General features: G+C 38.3%; 1 protein-coding gene across 6 annotated transcripts in view; it reads left to right on the top strand.

Moving 5' to 3' along the window:
* MEF2C (myocyte enhancer factor 2C) overlaps positions 1 to 23,576 on the top strand; it is a 131,724-nt gene extending 108,148 nt beyond the window's left edge. For 3 of the 6 annotated variants that reach the window (XM_064140597.1, XM_064140598.1, XM_064140599.1), the window contains exons 7-11: positions 4,293 to 4,465; positions 5,723 to 5,746; positions 6,758 to 6,887; positions 7,743 to 7,878; positions 18,599 to 23,576. In XM_064140597.1, the coding sequence (XP_063996667.1) occupies positions 4,293 to 4,465; positions 5,723 to 5,746; positions 6,758 to 6,887; positions 7,743 to 7,878; positions 18,599 to 18,920 (785 nt within the window). In that variant the 3' untranslated portion in view covers positions 18,921 to 23,576. The remainder of the gene's footprint in view (positions 1 to 4,292; positions 4,466 to 5,722; positions 5,747 to 6,757; positions 6,888 to 7,742; positions 7,879 to 18,598) is intronic. The other 3 variants (XM_064140601.1, XM_064140602.1, XM_064140600.1) reach the window with 3 other exon arrangements.
* Positions 23,577 to 24,368: the final 792 nt, after the last annotated feature.

Below are 24,368 nucleotides of genomic sequence, written 5' to 3'. Positions count from 1 at the left end.
TTTTATATATATGTGTGTGTGTGTGTGTGTGTGCAGGTAAATTCCAGCATGGTTGTCTCTTGTGTTTATATAGATGCATTTTACATTTAACATTCTTTTTGAGAGACTTGATGGTCAGTCATGTCGTTTTTATGAGATGTATGTTTGATATAACCCAGTAAGAATCAGGAGTCCTTCATGAAATAGAATATTCATACTCTTCCTGGAAAAAATATGGTAATTTCCACAGGTAAGGACACAGATTTGTTGGAAGCTTGAAATGATCATTAATATTTGTTGAAACTCCTTTGAGAATGTGAAAGCTCTCTTCCTTTTAAAATTGACAGGAGTTAGACATTACAGGTTCCTAAAGATCTTGTAAATTCTTAACCCATATGGTCAGTGAAAAAGCATTAGCGTAAATGATCAAAGGAAGGGCATATAAATTGTGTGTCTTGTTCTTCATTCTTCTAGGACTACCTTAGAAATTCTTTCATTCACTGTATTTTTGATGTCACAAATTAAAAAGAAAAAAAGTAGGTACATGACAGCTTCAAAACTTAGAGAAAACAAAATACATTTTTTCCCAGCTTTCTCAGGACTTTAAATTATGACAGTGCTGTTCCAGAAAATTCAGTTACACAGAAAAGAAATTGTTCCCTCCTCATTTGTGATACCTTAACATGTAGAAAATTCCTGGCTTAAATGCTCAGTACTGACTTAATACTGTAACTGTAAGAACATCAATAATTGCAGCCACTTTGCAACTACTACCTTTGTAACACCAGTGACTGAAAGTGTATGTAAGGTACAAGTGGTACTGCTAGAAGATGGAAGAGGAGAAGAAATATCCCTCATGTTTTGAATAAACTTGAGGGTTACTATTAACCTTAAATTCCTAAAACGTTAAAGTGACCATTTAAGACAGTAGTACATGAATTTGTAGCATAGCTCAAACCACAGCTTTTCATGAGTAAACTTTTTCTTTAAATAATAATTGTTTTTCACTGATCAACTACTGGTGAGCAAAAATAACCTTTCTGGATGTTTTTAAGAAGTGATATTGCAGAGCTTAATTGTGCAGTCAGTACTTGGGCAGAATTCCTTCTAAAGTCAATGGCACTTGTGCCTAATGCAGAATGTGGGAACATGCCCAAGAAGAGCAATCTATGCTCAGAAAGCATTTGTCTTTATATTCTGCCGTTAGCCCAAATACAAAGTCTGGCACTGCATTTCAATGACACGTGCTGCTCCATCAGCTCTGTATAGAAATGAACTCTTTCCTGTGTAAAATATTTTTATACTTTTGAGTCATGAGGAAAAATAATTCTCTCTGAAAATTTTTGAATTGAGAATGCTGTGAATTTACAAATTCTGACATACACCACTTAAAACTTGTGCAACTACTGCTTTTATTTCCAATGTACATTGCGAGTTACATCCATAATGTTTAAAAAATGTTCTGTTCCAGAAAAAAAAAAAAAAAAAAAAAAGCTTTTAACCAAATAAAAATGTAAAGCCAACTCACTCTAAAATCCATCTGGTTTTCATTTTCTTATAATCTATAATCAGGAAATCCATTCATACATGACATGTAATTTTTGCGCTTTCAAGTGGATAGCGGAATGCGATGTTCTGCATACAGTCACATCTAAATTGATAATTGTCCAGGCAGAGCATAATTTTAAAGTATAGGATGAAGGAAGGTTTAATTTGTATATTAGAAGTCTTATACTTTTTTTCCCCCCTTTTTTTTCCTCTGAATGTAAATGAGGCCATTCTCTTTGGCAGATTTATCTGAAGGTGGGACAGCTGCCTCAGAGCAGGCCACAGCTTTCTGAGTAAAGAGGATACGGTTTAAAGAGCTGGTTTAAATGCAGGCTCCTTTTAACTGCAGACCACATGCATGCATTCATCATTGATTTTCAAATGATGGGTTTCTGTGTCATTGGTTTAAGGTCCACAGTCTTACATTCCTAAATCCACACTATACCAAAAGAATAACATTTTGGTGGCTGGAAAGAGGAATGGTTATTATATGGCTCCAAAATGCTAGCTGGCCTAATATGCCATGAACAGCAGAAATCTACTGGTAAAGAGAAGATTGCAGTAGTTCTTAAAAATAATATGATGTTCTAAAAATATAAATGTGAGGAAATGTTATTGCTGTTCAAAATATTCTACATCAGGAGGTAAATAATACAAATGTCAGTTTCTGAAGAGTAAGGTTTTAGACAGATGCATTCTTTCTCATGATTTTTAACATTTATGGTAAGTAAATCTTATCTAGAAAATAGCTCTCTCATAAGGGTTTCTATTCCCAGAAAATCCCAACTATAAAAAGAGAAATAGATTTCAGTTCACGCTCTTTTTGTTAAATATCTTAAGCTGAATATTGTAAAACTAAAAAAGCCACACTGCTTCTTCAGACAGCTTCATTTTCACCCTCTGAACAAACACTTGTCATACAACAGATTTCACCAGGCAGCTTTGCTTCCTGTTGGTAAAATAGCTCCTGTCTGAAAACAGCACCGGAGATACTCATGCTTCAGTTTCGTCTCTGTGTTGTTCAGTTTTCAATATTCAGTTTTTTAAAGGCTCTGTAGTTTCTAGAAGAAAATGTTGTTGTAGATTCAAAATGCCTTGCCTAATTTCGTTGCCTCTAGGAACACATAGCATTAATTAGAGCATAATATGAAGGAAATCCATGTTGAGAGCAATTGTTCGCTTAAAATAAAAGCCTACTGACACAAAATGGAAATTTCTTGACAGTGTTTCGGCTATTTTAGCTTGATAAGTGTAAAACAGACTTCTTTTTTTTCATTGACTCATTTTATCTCACTAACTGTAAGATGTTATTAAGAAAATAAATAACAAAATTAGCTACAAATATAAATACAAAATCTCTGAAGTGATCTGAGTGTTTTTAAAGTTTTTCATCTTAATTCCTTTTCTGCCACAGCTTGGGAAATCATTATAGTAAAACAAGCATGAGAATAAATAAGCCAGGACAGGCCAGTGATGAAATGTACCTCACCAATTTTGTGTCAAGCATTCTGTGCTACTTCTCCTGTGTCTAAAGCCTTGTATTCACAGCTCAGTCCTTCAGAGCCTGAAGTGGTGTTTTTGTAATTTAGCAGCTTTGACAGATTTTTTTTCCCATGGATTTGCTGATCTGATAAATACAATTAGCTGATGTGCTTGCAGAATAAAAGCATGAATTAATGTTAGTCATGCTTGGACACATTTTGTTATCTTAACAAGCTGTACTGTCGTTTTTATGCCCACCTCACAGACTTCATCAAATTTAGTTCCATAATCCATTTATGTTCTTTCAGGAAATCTGAGGGTCCGGGGTTTCACATCTCATAGAACTGTGCCACATTCACTGCTTCATCTGCCTACATTGTTTCTAGGTTGTGTGTCACAGCTTCCAAGCTTTAAACAAAAGATGAGCATAGAACAGAAAGTCTCCCCTAGCACACATGTACTACATGGTGAGAGAAGGAAACCCTTTTCTGAAAAAGGCAAGTGAAGCATTTGCTTGTCAGAATTGTTCCTGGGACCTGCAGAAAGCAGCAGAGAGATGAAGATGAAAGATACAGTGTTATTTCCCAAATAAGGTTATGCTCTTGTTCCTATTGACTTTAGTGTTGACAGAATCAGGTCCAAAAAGTGTGGTGAAAGAGAGCCAAAACATTTAAGAATCTAACTAGTCCTCCTCCTGCCTTTTCTGGAAATTATAGCTTTGCAATACTCGTGCTTTGTTTAAAAACAAAACAAAATCATGACCTGGAAAGGGCTGAGTCAGGCAAGGCAGAATCCTCCATAGTTGTCAAGAAACAGAGTATAGCTTTGAAGTTTTTTCAGCCGTAAGATTTCCTGAATTTCTCTTGTAAAGCAAAGATCTTGGCAGCTCTAAGCACACACTATATGTATTGTGCTATATACTACAGAGCTGTAAACATAGTTGTGTCGTCAAGTTGATTTCAGCACATCACTGGAGATGTCCCCTGCCTTAAGACAAAGCATTTGAAGAGCAGTTCTTCTAAATATGGCATCTGTTGTGTTTTCCTATAAATACGCACTGCACAACACAGGTATTTACATTGACTTTATTTGACATTTATGGTGCTTAGTCTTAAGAAGTACATTGGAGTTTTTAATTTATTTCCTTCATTCTCTTTCTTTCTTTCTTTCTTTCTTTCTTTCTTTCTTTCTTTCTTTCTTTCTTTCTTTCTTTCTTTCTTTCTTTCTTTCTTTCTCACTTTCTCACTTTCTCTCTCTTTCCTTCTTTCCTTCTTCCTAAACAGGGAATGGATATGGCAATCCCCGCAACTCACCAGGTCTGCTGGTCTCACCTGGCAATTTGAACAAGAATATGCAAGCAAAATCTCCGCCTCCAATGAATTTGGGAATGAACAACCGTAAACCAGATCTCCGTGTGCTTATTCCACCTGGCAGCAAGAATACAATGCCATCAGTGGTAATGCATTTTCAAAGCAGTTTCCTTTTTTTTCTCTCTTTTTTTCCCCTAATCTTCTTCAGATAAGACATGTTTCAAGGCCTACTCAAGCAAGTAAAATCAGCAAAATAACTGCAGATTCCTGCTTGTTTGCTCTAATCCTAAGGCTTGACATCAAGCTGAGGATGTAGGCAGAGCCTGTTCAAATATGGAATCTTACTTACTTCCTCCTTTTTTTCTACTGAGTTGCAACATAGGAACTATGTCCTGCAGAGTCTAAACTTCTGCAATCTCTTTCCTAGTAGCTGGAAAAGCCTTTCCTGGATTTATTATAAAGGCTAAGTTTAATGCTGAGTATTCCTAACCTACTCTTTTTTTCTTAAATATTTAGCCACATAGATTCTCAGGAGAAGGCAGGTTGACTACAATTAAATTAATTTGAACTCTGGCACTCTGGACTGCTAAGGCCAAACAGGACATCGTAAAATGATAGAGAAGGATAAAAAAAGAAGTATGAAACTGCTCGGTGTCTTGCCAAGGTTAACAAAATTTAGGTAGGCTATTACGCTAGGAAGTTGAGTCATGAAGGTGTCATATGCATATCTTGTCCACTTCCAGAAGTTAGTTAGTGGCGACAAGTAAATCTTCCATGAGTTATTTAACATCAAAAGTGAGCTTAATTTAAAAAGTATCTTGATGGTAAATTTCAGTGACACTATCAATACATTTTCCCATTATGTAACAAATACTATTAAAACAAATTCCAGTTTGACTACTTCAGCGTGACACGTAATAAGTTTGAACATCAAATGAAAACTCCCCCCCCATAAATGTGATGCTGCCTTCTTAGAGGTTGAGTAACAAATAGTCTCCTGCAGGACAATGCTCAAAGTCAACTAAGGCAGTGACAGGCTGTCTGCATCAAATGATTTATTCCAAGGTCCTTAAAACTGATACTTTCCAAGGGATTCTGTGTATGGTCAGGTCTCCTGAAACCAGGTATAGCAACACAGTCTGCAGTCACTGGGGCTGTGAAAGAAGTAATAAATTCTTAAAGAAAGTCTTGTACTGAAAACTGGATAGATTGTCCTCACTATGGAGACAAACATCCCATCAGAAGGACAAAGAGATCTGTGAATTGTTATTTTGCCAAACTATGCTCAGAAAGTGTCCACCTTGCTGCCCCTAACAGACAAAGCTATTCCCTAGGCTAGAAACCTGCGTCCTGGTAAATATTTATATTCACTAATTTTTAATGCTCCTTTCCTATGCACTCAGTCTGAGGATGTTGATCTGCTTCTGGTAAGTGGTAGTGATGTTCATCTTAATAACATGGAAAGCAAAATCAGTTGCTGTGTGTGATTGATACTTGTGTAGGTGAAGTGTTGGTTGAAATAAAATTGAAAACTTTGACATGACTATTATGTGAACAAAAATATCATCGAGATTTTTTAAGTATGGCTGTATGGAAGGTCAAGTGCAATTATTGCACATTTCAGATTACACATGCCAGAACAAAACTTTCTTGCCACTGGTGCTTCAAGAGGGTGCAAATTGATGCTGTTGACTGTGCGACTGTATGACATTGTTTTGGTGGCTCTCTGGGCATTTTATCCCACCTGGATTAGAGTTCTGTAGTGCAATTTTTAAAGAGCAACATTTTAGTACCCCGGTATTAAAAGATAAGCGTCTAACTGCTGTGCTACCGAACTCTCGAAGTTTGGTTGATGCAGGAAAACGAAGTAGTCAGAGCACCATCTGCTGGTAAGAGTCCAATGTTCAGCCATCTCCAAATGCCCGTCCCTTCCAAAGCGTAAAATCCATTACAGCTGAGTTTGGCTTTTTTCTTTCCTTTTGTTGTTGTTGTTGTTGTGGTTTGGTTGGGGTTTTTTGTTTGTTTGTTTGTTGGTTTACTTTCTTTTTTTTTTTAATTTGTGTGTGTGTGTGTGTGTGTGTGTGTGTGTGTGTGTTTGTGTCCGAGAGGAAAGGAAAACACTGGGAACAGAGTTTACGTATTTCATTAGTTTTTCACACTATCTGTTCTTCTGCCCACAATAAAAGCAGCCTTACTTGTTACTAGTTCAGTTACCTAGGAGATACTGATGTAATGGGTTGCTATGGTGACAACTGGTCTCTTGAAGGCTTGCAAATGATAAGGTTGGCAGAGTTCATAAAAGCCACATGTTAAATGATTAATTTCTAGAAATTTGTATCAGCCTGTATTTCTCATGCACAAAACACACCCAGAAAGCTAATACACTCATATGACTTAAAATTGCATCAATAATATGTTTATTTTACTTACTTTAAAAGAATCAGAGGATAAATAACTCCCAGTCTGCTCAGTCATTGGCTACTCCAGTGGTTTCCGTAGCAACTCCTACTCTACCAGGGCAAGGGATGGGAGGATACCCATCAGCCATCTCAACAACATATGGTACTGGTGAGTATGGGTGCAAGATGTAAAGGCTGGGGGTGGGAGCAAGATGCTGACAATTGTCTGTCTCAGTACTAATGAACTAGGTAAAGTTCACTGAGAGAAACTGAAAAATTTATAGCTGACATAATTTGCACTGTATTTATTGTGTATCTGCCACTAACTCAAGACGTAGCTATTGAAAACTTAGTGGTTTTGTTCAAATGGAAAACTGCTTTGGTAGCTTTCTTCTGTTGACTTTGATACTATTTGTAACTTAAGAGACAATTCTTAACCCTCTTAATACCACAGGTAATTTCATGGAGTTCAATGTAACTTCATGAAATCATAAAGGTAGTGGGAGCAAGCCACTTCAAAACAGAACCCAGTGACTTTTGTGGGTTATCAGAGCTTCCCAGGAAGAGACTAGAAAGGAAACCTGAATAGATCCATTCCACTTTCCATTGCACGTTGCTGAGCATGCTGCCATATAGATCCAGTGCTCTTGGAGAATGTGTGCACTGCTCATGTATGAGCTGCCTGTTGGCTTCTTCAGGGAAGGCTATAGCCAAAATATTATGTTTTTCAAGTCTTTGTGAGAGGGCATCTGTAGTTATGGTGGATATACAGCCTAAGAATGCTTTTTATCTTCCATATTCAGGCAAGCCCTGCCAAATTACATAATAATTATTAGTGCATTATTTGCTCCCAAGTAAATGAGTGAAGAGGGAAGTCTGCTTTTTCTGCTGCAACATAATGTGATTGATGTAATTAAAATTAAAAGGGTTATAAAGTGAAGTGAAAATTGCAATGCTAGTTTTTGTTTAATTGCTTCCTCTTTAATTTCTTTTTAATTATTGTCTTTTCTGTCTTCAACTCTAGAATATTCTCTGAGTAGTGCAGATATATCATCTCTCTCTGGGTTTAATACAGCCAGTGCTCTTCATCTTGGCTCTGTGACTGGCTGGCAACAGCAGCACCTACATAACATGCCACCATCTGCCCTCAGCCAATTGGGGTAAGCAGTATTTTATTTATTTTATTGTTCTACAATGACTTCCCTCTCCCCAGTAATCCCAAACATGAAATATATCTGCACATATTTACTATGTGTAAGAGTTCCATTTCACAGAACTGGAACTACACACTTATGCAAAAAGTTTACTAGGTAGCTACCATGAAATATTCTCTGTCCATGACTTTTTCTCAGTAGTGTGGTAAAGACTACTACTGTCTATTCATTCCTCTTCATTTCTTTAAATAGCATTTCGTTTCACTACTAAAGACCAAACTAAACACTTACATTGTACTGTTTCCATATTTTGCCATTTATGCTTTTTATTTCCAGTTACTATAGTGCAGACATTTACAGTAAAGGTTGTCTTAAGTGTTTTTCATCAAGAGTGACATGATGGTTTGACCTCAGATTATGCCTTAACTTTGTATAATAATCACAGACTCCTTTCTACTCAGCTCTGACCTTCAAGTTTAGTTTCTTTTGAAATGTTTTCTGTAGCAAACAACATAATTAGTCCTAAGAACATTAAGAGCACAAAAGTTTGACTTTCTTGAGGAGGAGAGGAATCCATGCCCTCTAGTGGCTCATTTCAAGACTTTTATTCAAAATTGGTGAAGCACACTGCTAAATCATTTTGAAAGTGAGAAAATTTCACACAGGGAGGTTACCAAGACCATTATTTAAAAAGCAGCATGTTGGCTCGTTGAAGTTAACTTTGAGAGTACGGTTATCTGTATGATATCTGCAATTTCTACTGAGTAAGACTATAGACATATATCAGCATGCCACATGTAGCCTAAGGTATGCTTAGACATTATTTGAACTTTAAAAGTTCTTGTTATAAAAACAAGATGAGGACAGCTGGAGCGTATTTATGAGGAGAAATTTAATTAACTTTGAAAAGTAACCTCCTATCTCTCTCCCGCCCCCCCCCCCCCCCCCAAGAGATGTTGCACATATGCAATAATTTTGGGTTGTTTGGGGTTTTTTTACAGTGATTTAACACTGTAGAAGTGGTTTAAACTTCAAAATTCTAGTATATCTGACTGCGTTTTGTAACTTCATGGAATTTCTTTACCATGTAGATGTAGTTTGCATGTTAAAGGACTGTGCAAGCATTTCAGAGAACATTAAAAAAAAATGTCTGAATTTCTATGTAAGCCTATGTATCATAGAATCATAGAATCAACCAGGTTGGAAGAGACCTCCAAGATCATCCAGGCCAACCTAGCACCCAGCCCTATCCAATCAACTAGACCATGGCACTAAGTGACTCTTCCAGTCTTTTCTTGAAGACCCCCAGGGACGGTGCCTCCACCACCTCCCTGGGCAGCCCATTCCAATGGCAATCACTCTCTCTGTCCAGAACTTCCTCCTAACATCCAGCCTATATCTACCCCAGCACAACTTGAGACTGTGTCCGCTTGTTCTGTTGCTGGTTGCCTGGGAGAAGAGGCCACCCCCTACCTGGCTACAACCTCCCTTCAGGTAGTTGTAGACAGCAATGAGGTCACCCCTGAGCCTCCTCTTCTCCAGGCTAAACAACCCCAGCTCCCTCAGCCTCTCCTCATAGGGTTTGTGCTCCAGGCCCCTCACCAGCTTTGTTGCCCTTCTCTGGACACGTTCCAGCACCTCAACATCTCTCTTGAATTGAGGAGCCCAGAACTGGACACAGCACTCAAGGTGTGGTCTGAGCAGTGCTGAGTACAGGGGAAGAATAACCTCCCTTTTCCTGCTGGCCACACTGTTCCTGATGCAGGCCAGGATGCCATTGGCTCTCTTGGCCACGTGGGCACACTGCTGGCTCATCTTCAGCTTACTATCTATCAGTACCCCCAGGTCCTTTTCCTCCTGGCTGCTCTCCAGCCACTCAGTCCCCAGCCTGTAGAGCTGTTTGGGGTTGTTGTGGCCAAAGTGTAGAACCCTGCACTTGGCCTTGTTAAACCTCATCCCATTGGCCTCTGCCCACCCATCCAGCCTGTCCAGGTCCCTCTGCAGGGCTCTCCTACCTTCCAACAGATCAACACCTGCTCCTAGCTTGGTGTCATATGTAGGTACTAACTACACAAAAACATACAACTTAAATAGTTGCTATACTAGAAGAAAAAGAGGTCTAATAACCTTTCTCATATGCTTCTTCTATTTTCTTTTTGAGTTTGTGGTTTCTGGGGCAACACTGAGGCTAACTGTACAAATAAAGACATAAAGTCTCAATTAAATTGAAAACTCACATGTTAGATATCAGTGTATAAGCTTACAATAAGCTGATTGTTTTCAGTGGTGTACCAAAGAATGGAATAAGACTATTTGATTAACAACAACAAAAAAAAAAAAAAAAAAGTATAAATTACATCCTAAACTAACTACATACCTTTTCAAATATGTCACACATCATCATCTGTTTCTAATTCCTATCACAGAATGTCAAAGTGTAATGGCTGTGGCTGGTGGAATACATTCTAAGTTGCCAGTTTTATTATTATTATTTCAGTAATTTGTAAATTAATTCAGCTATGAAAGCTGCTTCACTGACAGGTCTGGAGAATTCTTCCATCTCTGCAGAAAATCACAAGCATTTCTTTGTTTTATTTTAGTCACTGAGTGCTGCATGAGAAAACACCTGTGATAATTCTTGGGTTATTTGGAAATTTCAAATTATATATAACGTATTCAAACTGTGTCAATCTGAGACAGGATTTTTGCAGGAAGATTAAAACAATCATGCAAAATTGCAGTTAACTCTGGGTATTTGAGAAAATACATCCAGAAAGGGTTTAACAGCCCAAATCCCTGCACTGAGTGAGGTGGAAAGATTTGGCAGTTGAGAGGTGTTTGCTGACAAGTAAAAACCTGTGAGAAATTAAGAGTTCCTGCAAAAGACATCCTAGTTCTACAGTAGGTTCTGGTTTTACACTAGCTCTTCTTCCTTGATGCATGGCAGAAGAATATGGATAGTAATAGGAGAGGATATAGTTAGACATATTAGCTTGCTCCAAATAAATATGAAGCAATTTCAGCATCTTTAACATAATTGGAGATCCCTGCAACCTAATTCTTAACTTTTCATGGCTGCTATGCAATTAGCAACCACACCAGCACCAATGAGTTTGAGGACAAATAAGTGAGAACATAGGAGAAGTTCACTCTTCCTGTCCCTTTAGCTTTTAGCCTTTTGCTAAGCCTGGCGATAACAGCACAGGGACTGTTCAAATATGTCTGAGACATTAAAACAAGTTAGACTTGGCAACTTTTTAGGTTAAAAAGCAGACTAACGTTTTAGTGGTCTTTTAACTAGTTCTACATCTGAAAAAAAAAACCAAACCAAAACACATACACAAATCCTACTGAAAACCAGTTCCTTCCAAAGCCTGGGGAATAATGTCACTGAGAGAGAGTTGCTGCTTGTTTAACATGGATCAAAGAGTCTACCGGAAGTTAACTGCTACTAACCAGAATGGAAGTCCATTCCAAACTTTCAAATAAATTATCTAACTCTTTTAGTCCACTATGTGGGAAGTGTTCTTTCATCTACATATTCCTAAGAGAGAATATTTTCTTCCTTAAGTGTCATCCCCAGGTGAAATGTAAATGCAAACACAGAGAAATGGTATTTCATCTGAAGAATCTTCAGATAATTGTTCATGTCAGGGAACTTTCTTCAAACTTGTGCCCATTTGAACAAACAAGGTTGACTTGTTCAATGGCTCTTGCATAGCAACTTTATTACTTAGCAACAATTTGCTAGTAGCCATAGATATATATGAACAAATATTCTGCATTGAACCATTTTAACTGAAAAAGTCAAATGCAGTGACATCGTGTTTTGACAATTTGTACCAGTTCTGCCAACCTCCTTGTGTTGAATGAAAGCCTCATATATTAAGGGTTGAGCTTTTTTTTCCCTTAGTTTTCTCTCATGCCACCAGTGTAAATAAGATGTTCAAATTATTCAGTTCCATATTTTTCCTGCATTAGAAATTTAAAATGTAGGACTTACTGTGTGAAAGCTAATAAAAATATATTGACACAGAAACTCTTATACTGCTTTAATGGTGACCAAAAATGCATTTAAAAAAAAAAAAAACAAACCAACCCTTTGCTTTTACCTAAAATTAAAAATGGAGGCAAGAAGGCTGCATTGCCAGGTAGTCAAAAATATCCTCTCTTCTCCTAGTCACAGACTAATTACATAAGTTCCATAACTAAATTTTGCAACGAATTTGTTATGGGTCCTTATATATATTCTTATGGAGAAAATGTATTCTAAATGAGGAAATAAACTAATTTAGAGAAGAAAGTGTGGGCATTAAAGAAAAGACATGTGAGGCTCATTCTTCCAATAGACCACCCTCTCCATCTGTGAGAACTATCTAGTGCCTGCTAGTGTCTTTGCTCACCACCTGCTCAGACCTGATTTCTATCTGTTGATTCACAGCAGCTGGAGGTCTGAATAGGTGAAGACACACAGAACTGTCTTGTTGTCATCAGAAGGGAACAAACTCACTTGCAAGCTCACTGCATCCTAACTTGCTTCCCAAATCCTACAGAGCTAAGCTGTGCAATAGAACTCGGATAGGAAGTAGCATTTCTCCCATGTGGCCATTGTGTGCTAAATAAACATCACATTTTCACTATACTGGTCTCAGTAGGAACTACTGTGCAAAACTAAAACAGTAATTTTCTTCACTGCCCCATAAAATGAAATTGTTTCATACACTGTGTAGGGAAAGATGATTACATCAACATGAGAGGACCGCATGACACTTACTGAGTGCTTGTAATTATACACAATCCTTTGGAGACATCTGCTTTATTTCCTCTGTGGATTTTCCATTTTCAAAACCTGTTTGTTTCCTAGTGAACTCAGTGTAGGTTTGTGGTGGTTTAGGTGTTATCCGCCCCCCCACACTTTAAGAAACACCCAGCTAAATCAGTCGGGCTCTGGGAATATAAATGAAGCTATTTATTTACAGTTAGCACAATATACAAGCAGATATTTACAGTATATACAGTTATATACAGAAATATACAAGGTAAAAGGTAATACAGAAACAAAACTCCCCTCCCAGAAACCTGAGTCCCCAGGAGGGGCTCTCAACAACCCCTGCACCTTCCCCCTGCCCCTCTCAACCTTACCCCAGTCCTAAGGAAAAAAAAAAGAGGTTCAGCCAAGAGGTTAAGAAGCAAGGTTAGTGGCAGTGAGGTTAGGAAGCTGCAGCTGAGTCTGAAGCCAGTCAGAAAGTGAAAACAAAAAATGGTGAAAGTGTTATCTAATGTTTACATTCTTCTTCAGCGAGACTCTGAGGGGAGGAGACATCACCAATGTTTTCCTTTCGCAGCCTATGATCTAGTTTTTCTTACCAAAACGTTCTAGCCTGCTTCAAACTAGCACAAGGTTTCAAAGGATGAAGATAGGGCTTGCCTGGACCGAAGTTACACTTTTATATGAAGCAACAAAGCAAAATGCACATTGATCTATATATAGATACAAACAGATGTTTCTACACTTGCACACATCCACAGAAATAAATTATTTTGCAGAAGTCAGAATAATAATTTTAGAGATATTCTTGTTTTCTTATTTAGAAGAAAAGATTCTTCTACCTGTTCTAAATAGAGGTCAATATGTTCAGAGTATGAGTATGAAATTAACACCTAAGTATATATGATTTCACCATTCCCATTGTATAACAGTAGGTTTAGATTCATAGAATGGTCTGGGTAGGAAGGAACCTCTAAAGGTCATCTAGTCCAACCCTCTCCAGTCACCAGGGGCATCCCCAACTAGATCAGATTGCCCAGAGCCCTGTTGAGCCTCATCTTGAGTGTCTTAAGGGATGAGGCTCCAACTACCTCCCCAGGCAACCTGTTCCAGTGGTCCACTATCCTAATGGTAGACAACCTGTTCCTAACATCCAATCTAAATCTGCTCTTTTGAAGTTTGAAGCCACTGCCCCTTCTCCTGTCACTGCAGGCCTTTGTAAGCGGTCTCTCTCTGTCCTGCTTGTAGGCTCCCTTCAGGTACTGAAAGGCTGCTATTAGGTCTCCCTGGAGCTTCCTCTTCTCCAGGCTGAACAATCCTGGCTCCCTTAGCCTGTCCTCATAGCAGCGGTGCTCCAACCCCCTGATCATTTTCATGGCCTTCCTCTGGACTTGCTTTATCAGGTCCCCATGTCCTTCCTGTATGGAGGGCTCCAGAGCTGAACACAGCACTCCAGGTGAGGTCCCACCAGAGCACAGTAAAGTGGCAGAATCACCTGTCTGGCTCTGCCGGCAACGCTTCTTTAGATGTAGCCCAGGATGTGATTTGCCTTTTGGGCTACAAGCTCACACTGTCTGCTCATGTCCAGCTCCTCGTCCATCAGCACCCCCAAGTCTTTTTTCCACAGGGCTGTTTTCTATTGCCTCATCTCCTAGTCTGTATTGGTAGTCAGAATTGTACTGGCCCAGGTGCAGAAGCCTACACTTGCTCTTGTTGAACCATGAGGTTCTCTTGGGTCCACCTCTCCAGTTTGTCCAGGTCCCTCTGGATGCCATCCTCTCCCTCTGGTGTATTGACAACACCGCTCAGCTTGGTGCCATCTGCACACTTGCTGAAAGTGCACTTGATCTATGGCATTGACAAAAATATTGAACAGCAAAGGTCCCAGTACAGACCCTTGAGGGACACCACCTGTCACTGCTTTCCATCTGAATTTCAAGCCATTGAGCACTGACCTCTGGATATGAACTATCCAACCAATTCCTTATCCACTGAACATACCACCCATCAAATATGTGTTTCCAACCTGGCAAGCAGGATGTTGTGGGGAGACTATGCCAAAGGCCTTGCAGAAGTCCAGATAGATCACCTCTATAGGTTGCCCCTTATCTACTGACATAGTCACCATATCATAAAAAGCCACTGGGTTGGTCAGTGGTCAGTTGGTCAGTTTACCTCTGGTAAAGCCATGCTGGCTGTCTTGAATCACCTATGTGTCCTTCATGTGCCTTACCATGACATCCAGGAGGATCTGTTCCATGATCCTCCCAGGCATGAAGATGAGCTGACAGGTTAGTAGCTCCCAGGGTCCTACTTTCTATATTTTGTAAAAATCAGTGTAATGTTTCCTTTCTTCCAGTCCCCAGGGACTTCACCTGACTGCTAGGACTTTTCAAATATCACAGAGAGTGGCTTGGCAATTACATCAGCTAATTCCCTCTGGACTCTGGGATGCATTTCATCAGGTCCCACAGGCTTGCATATCTTCACATTCCTCAGATGATCACACACCCTGTCTTCACTTACAGTGGGAGGGACTTTGTCTCCCTGGTATCTATCTTGTGGGCCATCAGTATGAGGGCCATGAGGAGAGGCATTGCCAGTGAAGACTGAGACAAAAGTTGTTGAATTTCCTTCCCCTCATCTATTGATACAGGTTCCCTACTGTTGCTCATTAGGGCATTTCCGCTTGCTTTAACCTTTTCTGTTTATGTACCTGTATAAGCCTTTCTTGTTTTTCTTTACATCCCTTGCCAGGTTCAGTTCTAGCTGCACCTTGGCCTTCCTGACCTCATCCCTATAGGGATGTTACAACCAGGTAACATCCATATACTTTTCTTCCTAGACTATCTGTCACTTCTTCTATTTCCTGTGTAGCCCCAACTTGCCCTTTGGTTTGACCAGCAAGTCATGGCTCAGCCACAGTGGTCTCTTGCCTTCCTTGTCCAGTTTTATACATGTGGTGATTGAGATCTCTTGTGTCCTATAGAAAGAATCCTTAAAGATCTTCCATCTCTATTCGACTCCCTTGTCCCTGAGAGCCATTTCCCATGAGGTCCTATTTACTAACTCCTTGAAGGGCTGTAATTTTGCTTTCCTAAAGTTTGGAGTCCTAGCTGTGCTTCTCATGAGCTTTACACCCCTTAGGACAGTGAACTGCACTAGTACATGATCTCTGCAGCCCAGGCCGCCTTCAAATTTGTCATCCCTGATGACTTCACTTGCATTTGTGACTAGCAATCACATCACTTCATGTAGGGCTGTTAATTTCTTGTCTTAAGTAGTTGTCATCTAGGCACTCTAGGAGCCTCCTGGATTGCCTACAGCTAGTTATAAATGATCATTCTAGCTTATATGACATTCTCATTAAAATGTTTCAGGTTTTTTTTAATGAAATAATGCAAATTATAGTCAGTAAAACCCTGATACTAATATTTAAACATCGTTTTAGCAGAAAAAAAATAAGGAAAAAATATAACTTGAAATAATTGCTGGAATTTATTTATATTCTTTTAACTCTCAAAATTTTAGTCCTCACCTAACAAAATTATTTTTTAACCTTTCTTTAGTCTACAAAAAAAAAAACAAAACCCAAACAAAAGCAAAAACAAAAGTATTCAAAATTGTAGAAGAACCTGTAGCTTTCTAAAAAAAAAAAAAAAAAAAAAAAAAAAAAACAGATCTTTATGCCAGGTGTTTATGTAACCTTGGTGATGAACAAAAAGGAATCTAAAGAAAAGTCTCAGGAGGTGCATTCTCATGCTCACTTCTCAAGCACTATTAAAAAAAAAATTAACATTGCAATAGAGTAATGCCAGCTGTATTTCATTGAAAAGCAGCTTTATCTCTCTGGATTTGTTGCTTTCGAGGCTGCGACACAATGGAATGCAAGTATGTTCCATGTGAACAAACTTGAGTGGTTATGATTCTTTTTAACTAGTATGTGGGTTTTCCAGCTGTTCCCAGCCGTCCAAAGTAACATATCACCTGCTGATATCAAATCCTTCCAGACCAAATCCCCAGCTCCACCATCCTTTATGATGAGACTTTCAGATTAAGCTATAAGCTTAAGATCTCAAATTGTAGGTAACTATATCAGACATGCTAACCTGGCAGCATGTTTTCTTGGGTGAAGTCCTAGAGTCTCCTTAGCAACTGAAAGATAAAGTCACTGGAAATGAAAAGCAATACATATATAAATTAAAATTTAATTAAAAATAAAATAAAATCCCAAAGGATTGTATTTTTAAATAATTCTCATTGGATTCTTTTCAACAATTTTTCAGGAAAGAAGTGGAATATTTCACTAAATTGGAATGAAAAAGTCTGATATTCACAGTTTCTTATATGTGATAGTTTAATAGTTACAGAAGCCAGAAATTAATGCCTACATTTGCTACCATAAGGACTATTACTCATGTACTCTGTGACTTATAAAAGGGATCACTGCAATTTAGCACATTCATTTATATTGCAACGAAAGGTAGACAAAAACTATTGGAGGTAGAACATCCTGTTTTCTCTGTTTTCTAACAATAAAATACATCCATTATTGAAGACTGCAATAATTCCTCATAAAAGGAGCCAATATAATTCAATATTTAAGCTGTATAACTCTATTTCAAATCTGTCAGAAGAACATAAACCCACATTTCGTTTTTCATCAAAGCTGTAGTAGATGTTGATGAAGCATAAGGAAAAGTGGAATATTTCAATAGATGAAATGACCACATCTAAAATTATTTATTTCTTCAACGTTCTTAAAAATCACTTCTGAAGCCCAATCTTTCTTCTGCTTTCAGTAAAAGTGCCTACACATCCTCTTAGGTTTAGAATCTTGTGAGGCCAAGTGGTCTGTTGCCCCTGCTGCTATCAACTTCACACTATATAAATACGAGTAGAAAGCTTGAAACTGTGTCTCTGGGGTTAGACACTAATTTCAGCCTGGCAAACGGTCCCTGAAGTGGAGCATAATGGAAGCTGCATGTCGACAGCTCTAATAAGGGAGAAGTCAGGTTTTTACCAGGAAGTGGTGCTTTTGTACTAAACATTCTGCACACGTAAGTGATCTGGTTTCTCCTATGGAGATAAAGCACATTCTCAGTAGTCACTCTCCTCCCTGCCTGTTTCTGCTTTCCTCTGACACTACCTGCCCACAGAAGTGCACAGAAAGGAAGTGGAACTTAGAATATTTATAGTAGCTTGCATATATTTCACCCTAACAGTTTCTCTTGATGCTAGGAACGTCCTCTGAGCTGGGCTCTCCAACAGGCAAACACTACGGTCTTCTTAGATCTTTCATTGCTCTTCAGCTTCTCTTTGATAGATTATTTAAAAGCATTTAAATTTATTTAGTTATGGGGTTGACAGATTTAAAACATAAAATCCTGTCTAAATCCTTGCCTGCCTGTGGTGTTTTACCTATGTCAATCCTAGGACTAGCAATTTCAACTTTATTCTGGAAGGTATAAAGTGTAGCTGGCACAGATTTTTGTTTCTGCTTGGCATCCGAAGTCGCATGTCCAAGTGAGCAGTGATAAGAGTAGTTGGGTGCACTCAGACTGAAGAGATTAATGCCAGCAGCAAGCCCCTGCCTCCTCTGTCTCAGCCGGTGCAGACACACACACAAGCGTTAGTCGTAACGAAACCTGCAGGTGGTTCCAACAGTGCAAAGGCTCGCCTCCCAAATTTGATGTGACACTTGAGTCAAGAACTGGTGAGAGAGAAAGAGAGGTTGAAATCAAGACCTCATGTCAAACCGAGGCCATATCCCTCTCTATCCGACCACGGTTGTTGGGATGTCTTCACCTCTTTAGGTGCGTGAATTCTGCCCAGAGAACAGCCCTGGTGCGCTCTGCACGTGCGAGCCTTTACACTGGTGTTCTGTGTGAGTGTTTGTGCATATCTGGGGGCTCCATGCCTCCTCCGTCTGTAACTGGGTTTCCTTTCCTCCTACAGAGCTTGCACTAGCACTCATTTATCTCAGAGTACAAATCTCTCCCTGCCTTCTACTCAAAGCCTCAACATCAAGTCAGAACCTGTTTCTCCTCCTAGAGACCGTACCACCACACCCTCGAGATACCCACAGCATACGCGCCATGAGGCGGGGAGATCTCCTGTTGACAGTTTGAGCAGCTGTAGCAGTTCCTACGATGGAAGTGACCGAGAAGACCACCGGAACGAATTCCACTCCCCCATTGGACTCACCAGACCTTCGCCGGACGAAAGGGAAAGCCCCTCTGTCAAGCGCATGCGGCTCTCCGAAGGATGGGCGACATGATAACATTATTTACTTATTAGTTGTTTATTTGTTTTGTTTTTTTTCCTTGCAGTGTGTGTGCTATACCTTAATGGGGGAGGGGGGCGGGGGGGTCGATATGCATTTTATGTGCCGTGTGTGGAAAAAAAAAAAAAAAAAAAACCAAGAAAAAAAGAAAAAAAAAGTCAGGTACTCTGTTTTGTAAAAGTACTTTTAAATTGCCTCAGTGATACAGTATAAGGATAAACAGAAATGCTGAGATAAGCTTAGCACTTGAGTTGTACAACAGAACACTTGTACAAAATAGATTTTAAGGTTAACTTCTTTTCACTGTTGTGCTCCCTTGCAAAATGTATGTTACAATAGATAGTGTCATGTTGCAGGTTCAACGTTATTTACATGTAAATAGACAAAATGAGAACATTTGCCAGAAATGGCAGATCTTTACTGAGAGAGAAAGCAGCTGTTATGCAACATATAGAAGAAGAAAAAAAATGTACAGATGTTTTGACAGACCCAGAGGTTGGGTGGCCATGAATTGATGCTGGAAAGAACCTGGGTCACCTAACGTGCTGAAAATGCTCACAAACATGCAGGCATATCATCAGAGTATGGCGCTCATTTAAAAAGGATCAAAACATTTGGAGAGGACCATACTTGTAAAAGTGTTGAGTTCGAGGACTAACATATTTAATTTTAAAAAGTCTGGGTCTGCAATCACTTATTAAATAAAATTTTAAAAAAAGTATAAAAATATGTACATTACATTTTGCTTATTTTCATATTAAAAAGTAAGACAGAGTTTGCAAAGCATTTGTGGCTTTTGTAGTTTCCTTAAGCCAAAATGTGTTCTTTTTCCCTTGATAGCTTCGCTGATCTTTTAAACAGTCCTGAAGATACAAACAAAAAGGACTTTTTGTATAGAAAGCACTACCCTAAGCCATGAAGAACTCCATGCTTTGCTAACCAAGATAACTGTTTTCTCTTTGCAGAAGTTTGGTTTTTGAAATGTGTATTTCTAATTATATAAAATATTAAGAATCTTTTAAAAAATCTGTGAAATTAACATGCTTGTGTATAGCTTTCTAATATATATAATAATTATGGTAATAGCAAAAGTTTTTGTTATCTTAATAGTGGGGAATTATATTTGTGCAGTTGCACATTTAACTATTTTCTTTCATCTTTCTTTTACTGGGTATACATTTTACAGATCTAAGTCAGTCATTGAAAGACTTATCTGTAAAAGTTAGAGCTTACCCACGGTGTAACAACTTAAACCATTTTAATACAGCATTTTGCAATCAGTTGGGTGAACTGCGATCCATTGTATATACTGATTAGTTCTTTCATGCTGTTTTGTGCATTGTAACAAGTTAAGGGCCCTTCTATTACTTAATGTCCTGCGTATCTTGTAGTTTTCCGTGGGGTAAGTGGCAAAGTGGCATAACTTGGCCCTTTCTCATTAATGAAGCTGGTATTCTGCCTGTCAGAATTGTATGTACAGCTCTAACGGCCGTCAGTTATGTGAGTGCAGATGAATATTTGCAGAAGCAGTAGGGAGAGCTAAAGGGAGGAGACATGCCTGTTGTAAAGATTACTCCCCTCTCTCACAAATCTAAAACTCATAGAGTGATTATCAATTAAAAGGCCATCCAAAAGTTGATTGATCTTACACAACTATTATTGGCCATCAGGTCCTGGGTTCACATGGACCTCTGCGGCCACCTCATCTCACAGTGGGCACGTTGTTGAGCAATGTTCCCTATGTGTTTGCACTCAAACAGGATTTGCTTCAGCATATGGCATCCACATTTTCTCCTGCCACATATTGGTCTTTTGAGTAAAACAGCTTGACTTGAGGGAATGTATCCTTTCTTTAAGTCCCTCCTTGTCCCCCCCCTTGTTTAGAAGAATTTAGTTTGTTAGAAGAAAAATGGTATATTCAAATGTTTCAGTTAAACCTTTTTGTTGGAGCGAAAAAAAGTGTTTAAGCAAAATGTTAGTGCTGTAGTAAAACTGTAATATTTCTCCTTGTTCCAAAAGTCCTTCCAACTCTCACCTACATACATTGACACTATGATGAAGGAGACAGCTGCGACAGTGAAAGATCAATGCAGAATGTGTTGTGAAGGGAAGTCCACATTCAGTTTCCCATGTACACAAACAGATGCTGTACACTGCTCAGCAATGGAGTGTGCCTCTCTGTAGTAGGGAACGATGAACAGACGACAGTGTGCATTAGGGCATACACTTTTCACTAACCATGATTTAAAAGAAGCCTGCCTTACAGGCACTTTCAGCTGTGCAGGGGCTAGTGCATAACCTTGAAGCTCTTTAAGCAGAATACTGTGCTACTGATGCATCCATCTTATCTCATGTAGCAGTTTGCAGGGTAAAGAAGATACGCATGTTTTAATTTTTAAAAAAACATCAACAACAACAAAAACACACAAAAAAAAAAGGAAAAAAAAAGGCACAAAAAAAAACAAACAAAAAAATTTAAAAAAACTCAAAAAACACAAAACAACAACAAAAAAAAGTCAGATGGGGCCCATAATTAATTTTAAAACACACACACAGGAAAAAAAAACTGTTTTCAAAACCACTTTCTTCACCTTCAGATCAACTTATACTCATATTCTCTTCTGAGAATTTTAAACTTTGGTGTGTAAAAGATATGCAAATAGATCACAAATGTACCTTGTCATTTCAAGAAAAAAAATTACAACTTTATCAGTATTGTAGTAGAAACTTGTCAGTGGGGAAGGGGATTTGGTCTATTGATGTATGAAGAATAGCCATATTAATAGTTTACCTTGCGATTTGCCTCAGCAACGCATGAAAAAAATGAGAGATACCATATTTAAACGAAGATGCAGTGTAATATATTACTGCAATTAACTAAGCAGAAAATAGCGTGAAAAGTTATTGCCTGGGCAATTTATATTAAACTCTGACAGTGATTTTTTTTATATAAAACACAAGTAGAACAGAATCACGTGAAAATAAAATGCCAGTCGTCCCTCTTGTTCCTGCTGCAGAGGGCAAACTAACTTAAAGCGGGCTGGCAAAATTGTGGGGGATAATGCATATTTGCAAACTGATCTAATGATAAGAAGCACAACTTTGATTGTGAAGTCACTTTCTGTAAACTATAACTGTCTACCTTTCTTGTTCCTTTATCTGTACCTTACCATTTATTGTATTTGCAAAGCTAATTTGGGTTTATTGTGTGATTCCTTTGTATTTAAGGAGTTTGGGGCAGAGCCCTGAAAGAGTATTAACATTTACTTTACCTTAACCCATGCTATATAATGTTTTAGGCAACATTCTTAATTGTAAGTTCAAACACCTGAAGTGGCATTCTAGACATCTGCAAGTATTGTTATAGCTAAGCTAACCTCTATTTAAAAGGTGTTGTCGGTTAGTGTTTAATTGCTGGTGACAATTATATGATATACCCTACCTGCACAACCTGTATATTGTATGCATTGAGCCATTCGCAGTAAAGCTTTTGTCATTTCAGTGTTTTTCAAAAGTTGTGTTTTATAACAAAATGGCTTATATTTTTCCCAGAAGAGGAATTTAGCAGTTTTTAATGAATAATACAAAAAAAAATATCTGTTGTCCACAGATCTTTTTCAGGTAAAGCTAGCGTAAGAGTAAAAGAACTCATAGACTGTTTTCAAGGATGTCAACCCTTTTGTATTGTATGTGTTATCCTATATACCCTCTTTTATCTATAGTCCTAACAGAGCTGTTTTGTTTTCCTTCTTCCTTCGCCTTGAAGGTAAATGCTTTGTAATTTTTTAAAAGCCACTTGAAACCTCAATAAAGGCTGTTGCCTAAACATGGCATACTTCATCTGTTCCTGTTTGTGCCATCTGCTGTGATGTCGTCAGTTATATGGCATTAATTTCCTGCCACTACAAGTCTCTTGAAGGACTGATGGAACATTGGTGTCTGTTAGAATGCTTCAGACTGTAGATGTAATAAAAGGCTTTTGTTAATATATTTTAACCAAAGATGTGGAGCAATCCAAGCTTTGAGCCACAGACTTTCTGCATCAAAATAATTCATTTCATTATTTTCATAATCAGGTGTTGCATTTCTACCTTCCCTTTTCATACCTCAGACTGATCTGTACCTCAGTTTGATTCAAAAATGGTCAGTTAACTAACTCATTAAAATTTAAAAAAAAAAAAATTAAAAAAAATAAAAAAGAAGAAACAAAAAAGAAACAATGCAGTACTAGAGTCTTTTGTGGAGTAACTTATATCAGACCTGGGTTACTGCAGGCATTACACTTGGATTGCTTCAGATGGTTTGTTGTATCCTTTTATTTTTTTTTTAAACTTTTTTTTTCTTCTCTTTCATGGGGATTTGCTTCCATAAAACAATGGTGATAACAAAATAGCTTGTAAATGGGAGCATACAAGCATTTGCAACAAATATTAAAGTAGAGGCTCACAGCGGCATAAGCTGGACTTTGTCGCCACTAGATGACAAGATGTTATAACTAAGTTAAACCACATCTGTGTATCTCAAGGGACTTAATTCAGCTGTCTGTAGTGAACAAAAAAATGGGAAAATTTCAAAAGATTCTCCTGCTGGAAATAAGGTATAATTTGTATTTTGCAGACAAATCAGTAAAGTTACTGGCTTTCTTAGTGATATGGTGTCTGTGGTACCTTTTTTTAATTAATTTAAGCAATGTACTGTTTTCACTGTTTTGCACACATTGAAAGAATCAGCACTTTCACAACCAGATGTTGCCTCTAGGTCCCTTTGCCTGTCACTTGTGCTTCCTTAAGAAGTTCAGCACCTTTTTATGGCGCCCTGAGCACTTCGGTGCCTCACAAATGTTAACGCCCCACTACACATCATCCCATGGAGTCAGAGAAACTCCAAGACTGCTCTGGAAGTTAATGTCATCTTGAGCGAAGCCATCTGAACCTGGCACTAATGTCTGAGCCAGCAGAGAAACTAGGTGAGATAATGCCTGGCTTTTTGGCAGTTAGCCACTGACCAGGAATCCAGATTCCCTTATGTGTATATGTGGGCTGTAAATTCTACCTATGGAGATAACCATGCAAAAAAGCCCTACTAAGAAAAAAGCATGCTCTGTGTCAAAATCACATACTATTGGTTTATATATATTCTCTAACATAACTTCATGAGCACTGCATCAGAATTAATCTGTTCCCTTTTGTGTACTTTTTTCTGCTGCTGTTTAATGTTTTTTTCTTCACTAACATTTATGGTTTTGAAGGCTGAGAATACAAGGTTTGCTTCATTTCAACAAGATGTTCATTCATGCCAGAGGCAGACAAGCTATTAATAACTTAAGGTGCTTGGTGAATGTGGCAATTTCAAAAATAACATTACAAGGTCTAGTTTCTAAATATGTTTATGAATGAAAACACCTGTGCTGTTACTTACTTGTTGATTTTAACGTTTTAATGT

The sequence above is a fragment of the Pogoniulus pusillus genome, chromosome Z (genome assembly GCF_015220805.1).
Source record: "Pogoniulus pusillus isolate bPogPus1 chromosome Z, bPogPus1.pri, whole genome shotgun sequence".
Lineage (NCBI taxonomy): Eukaryota > Metazoa > Chordata > Aves > Piciformes > Lybiidae > Pogoniulus > Pogoniulus pusillus.
This window is presented reverse-complemented; position numbering and strand designations above follow the sequence as displayed.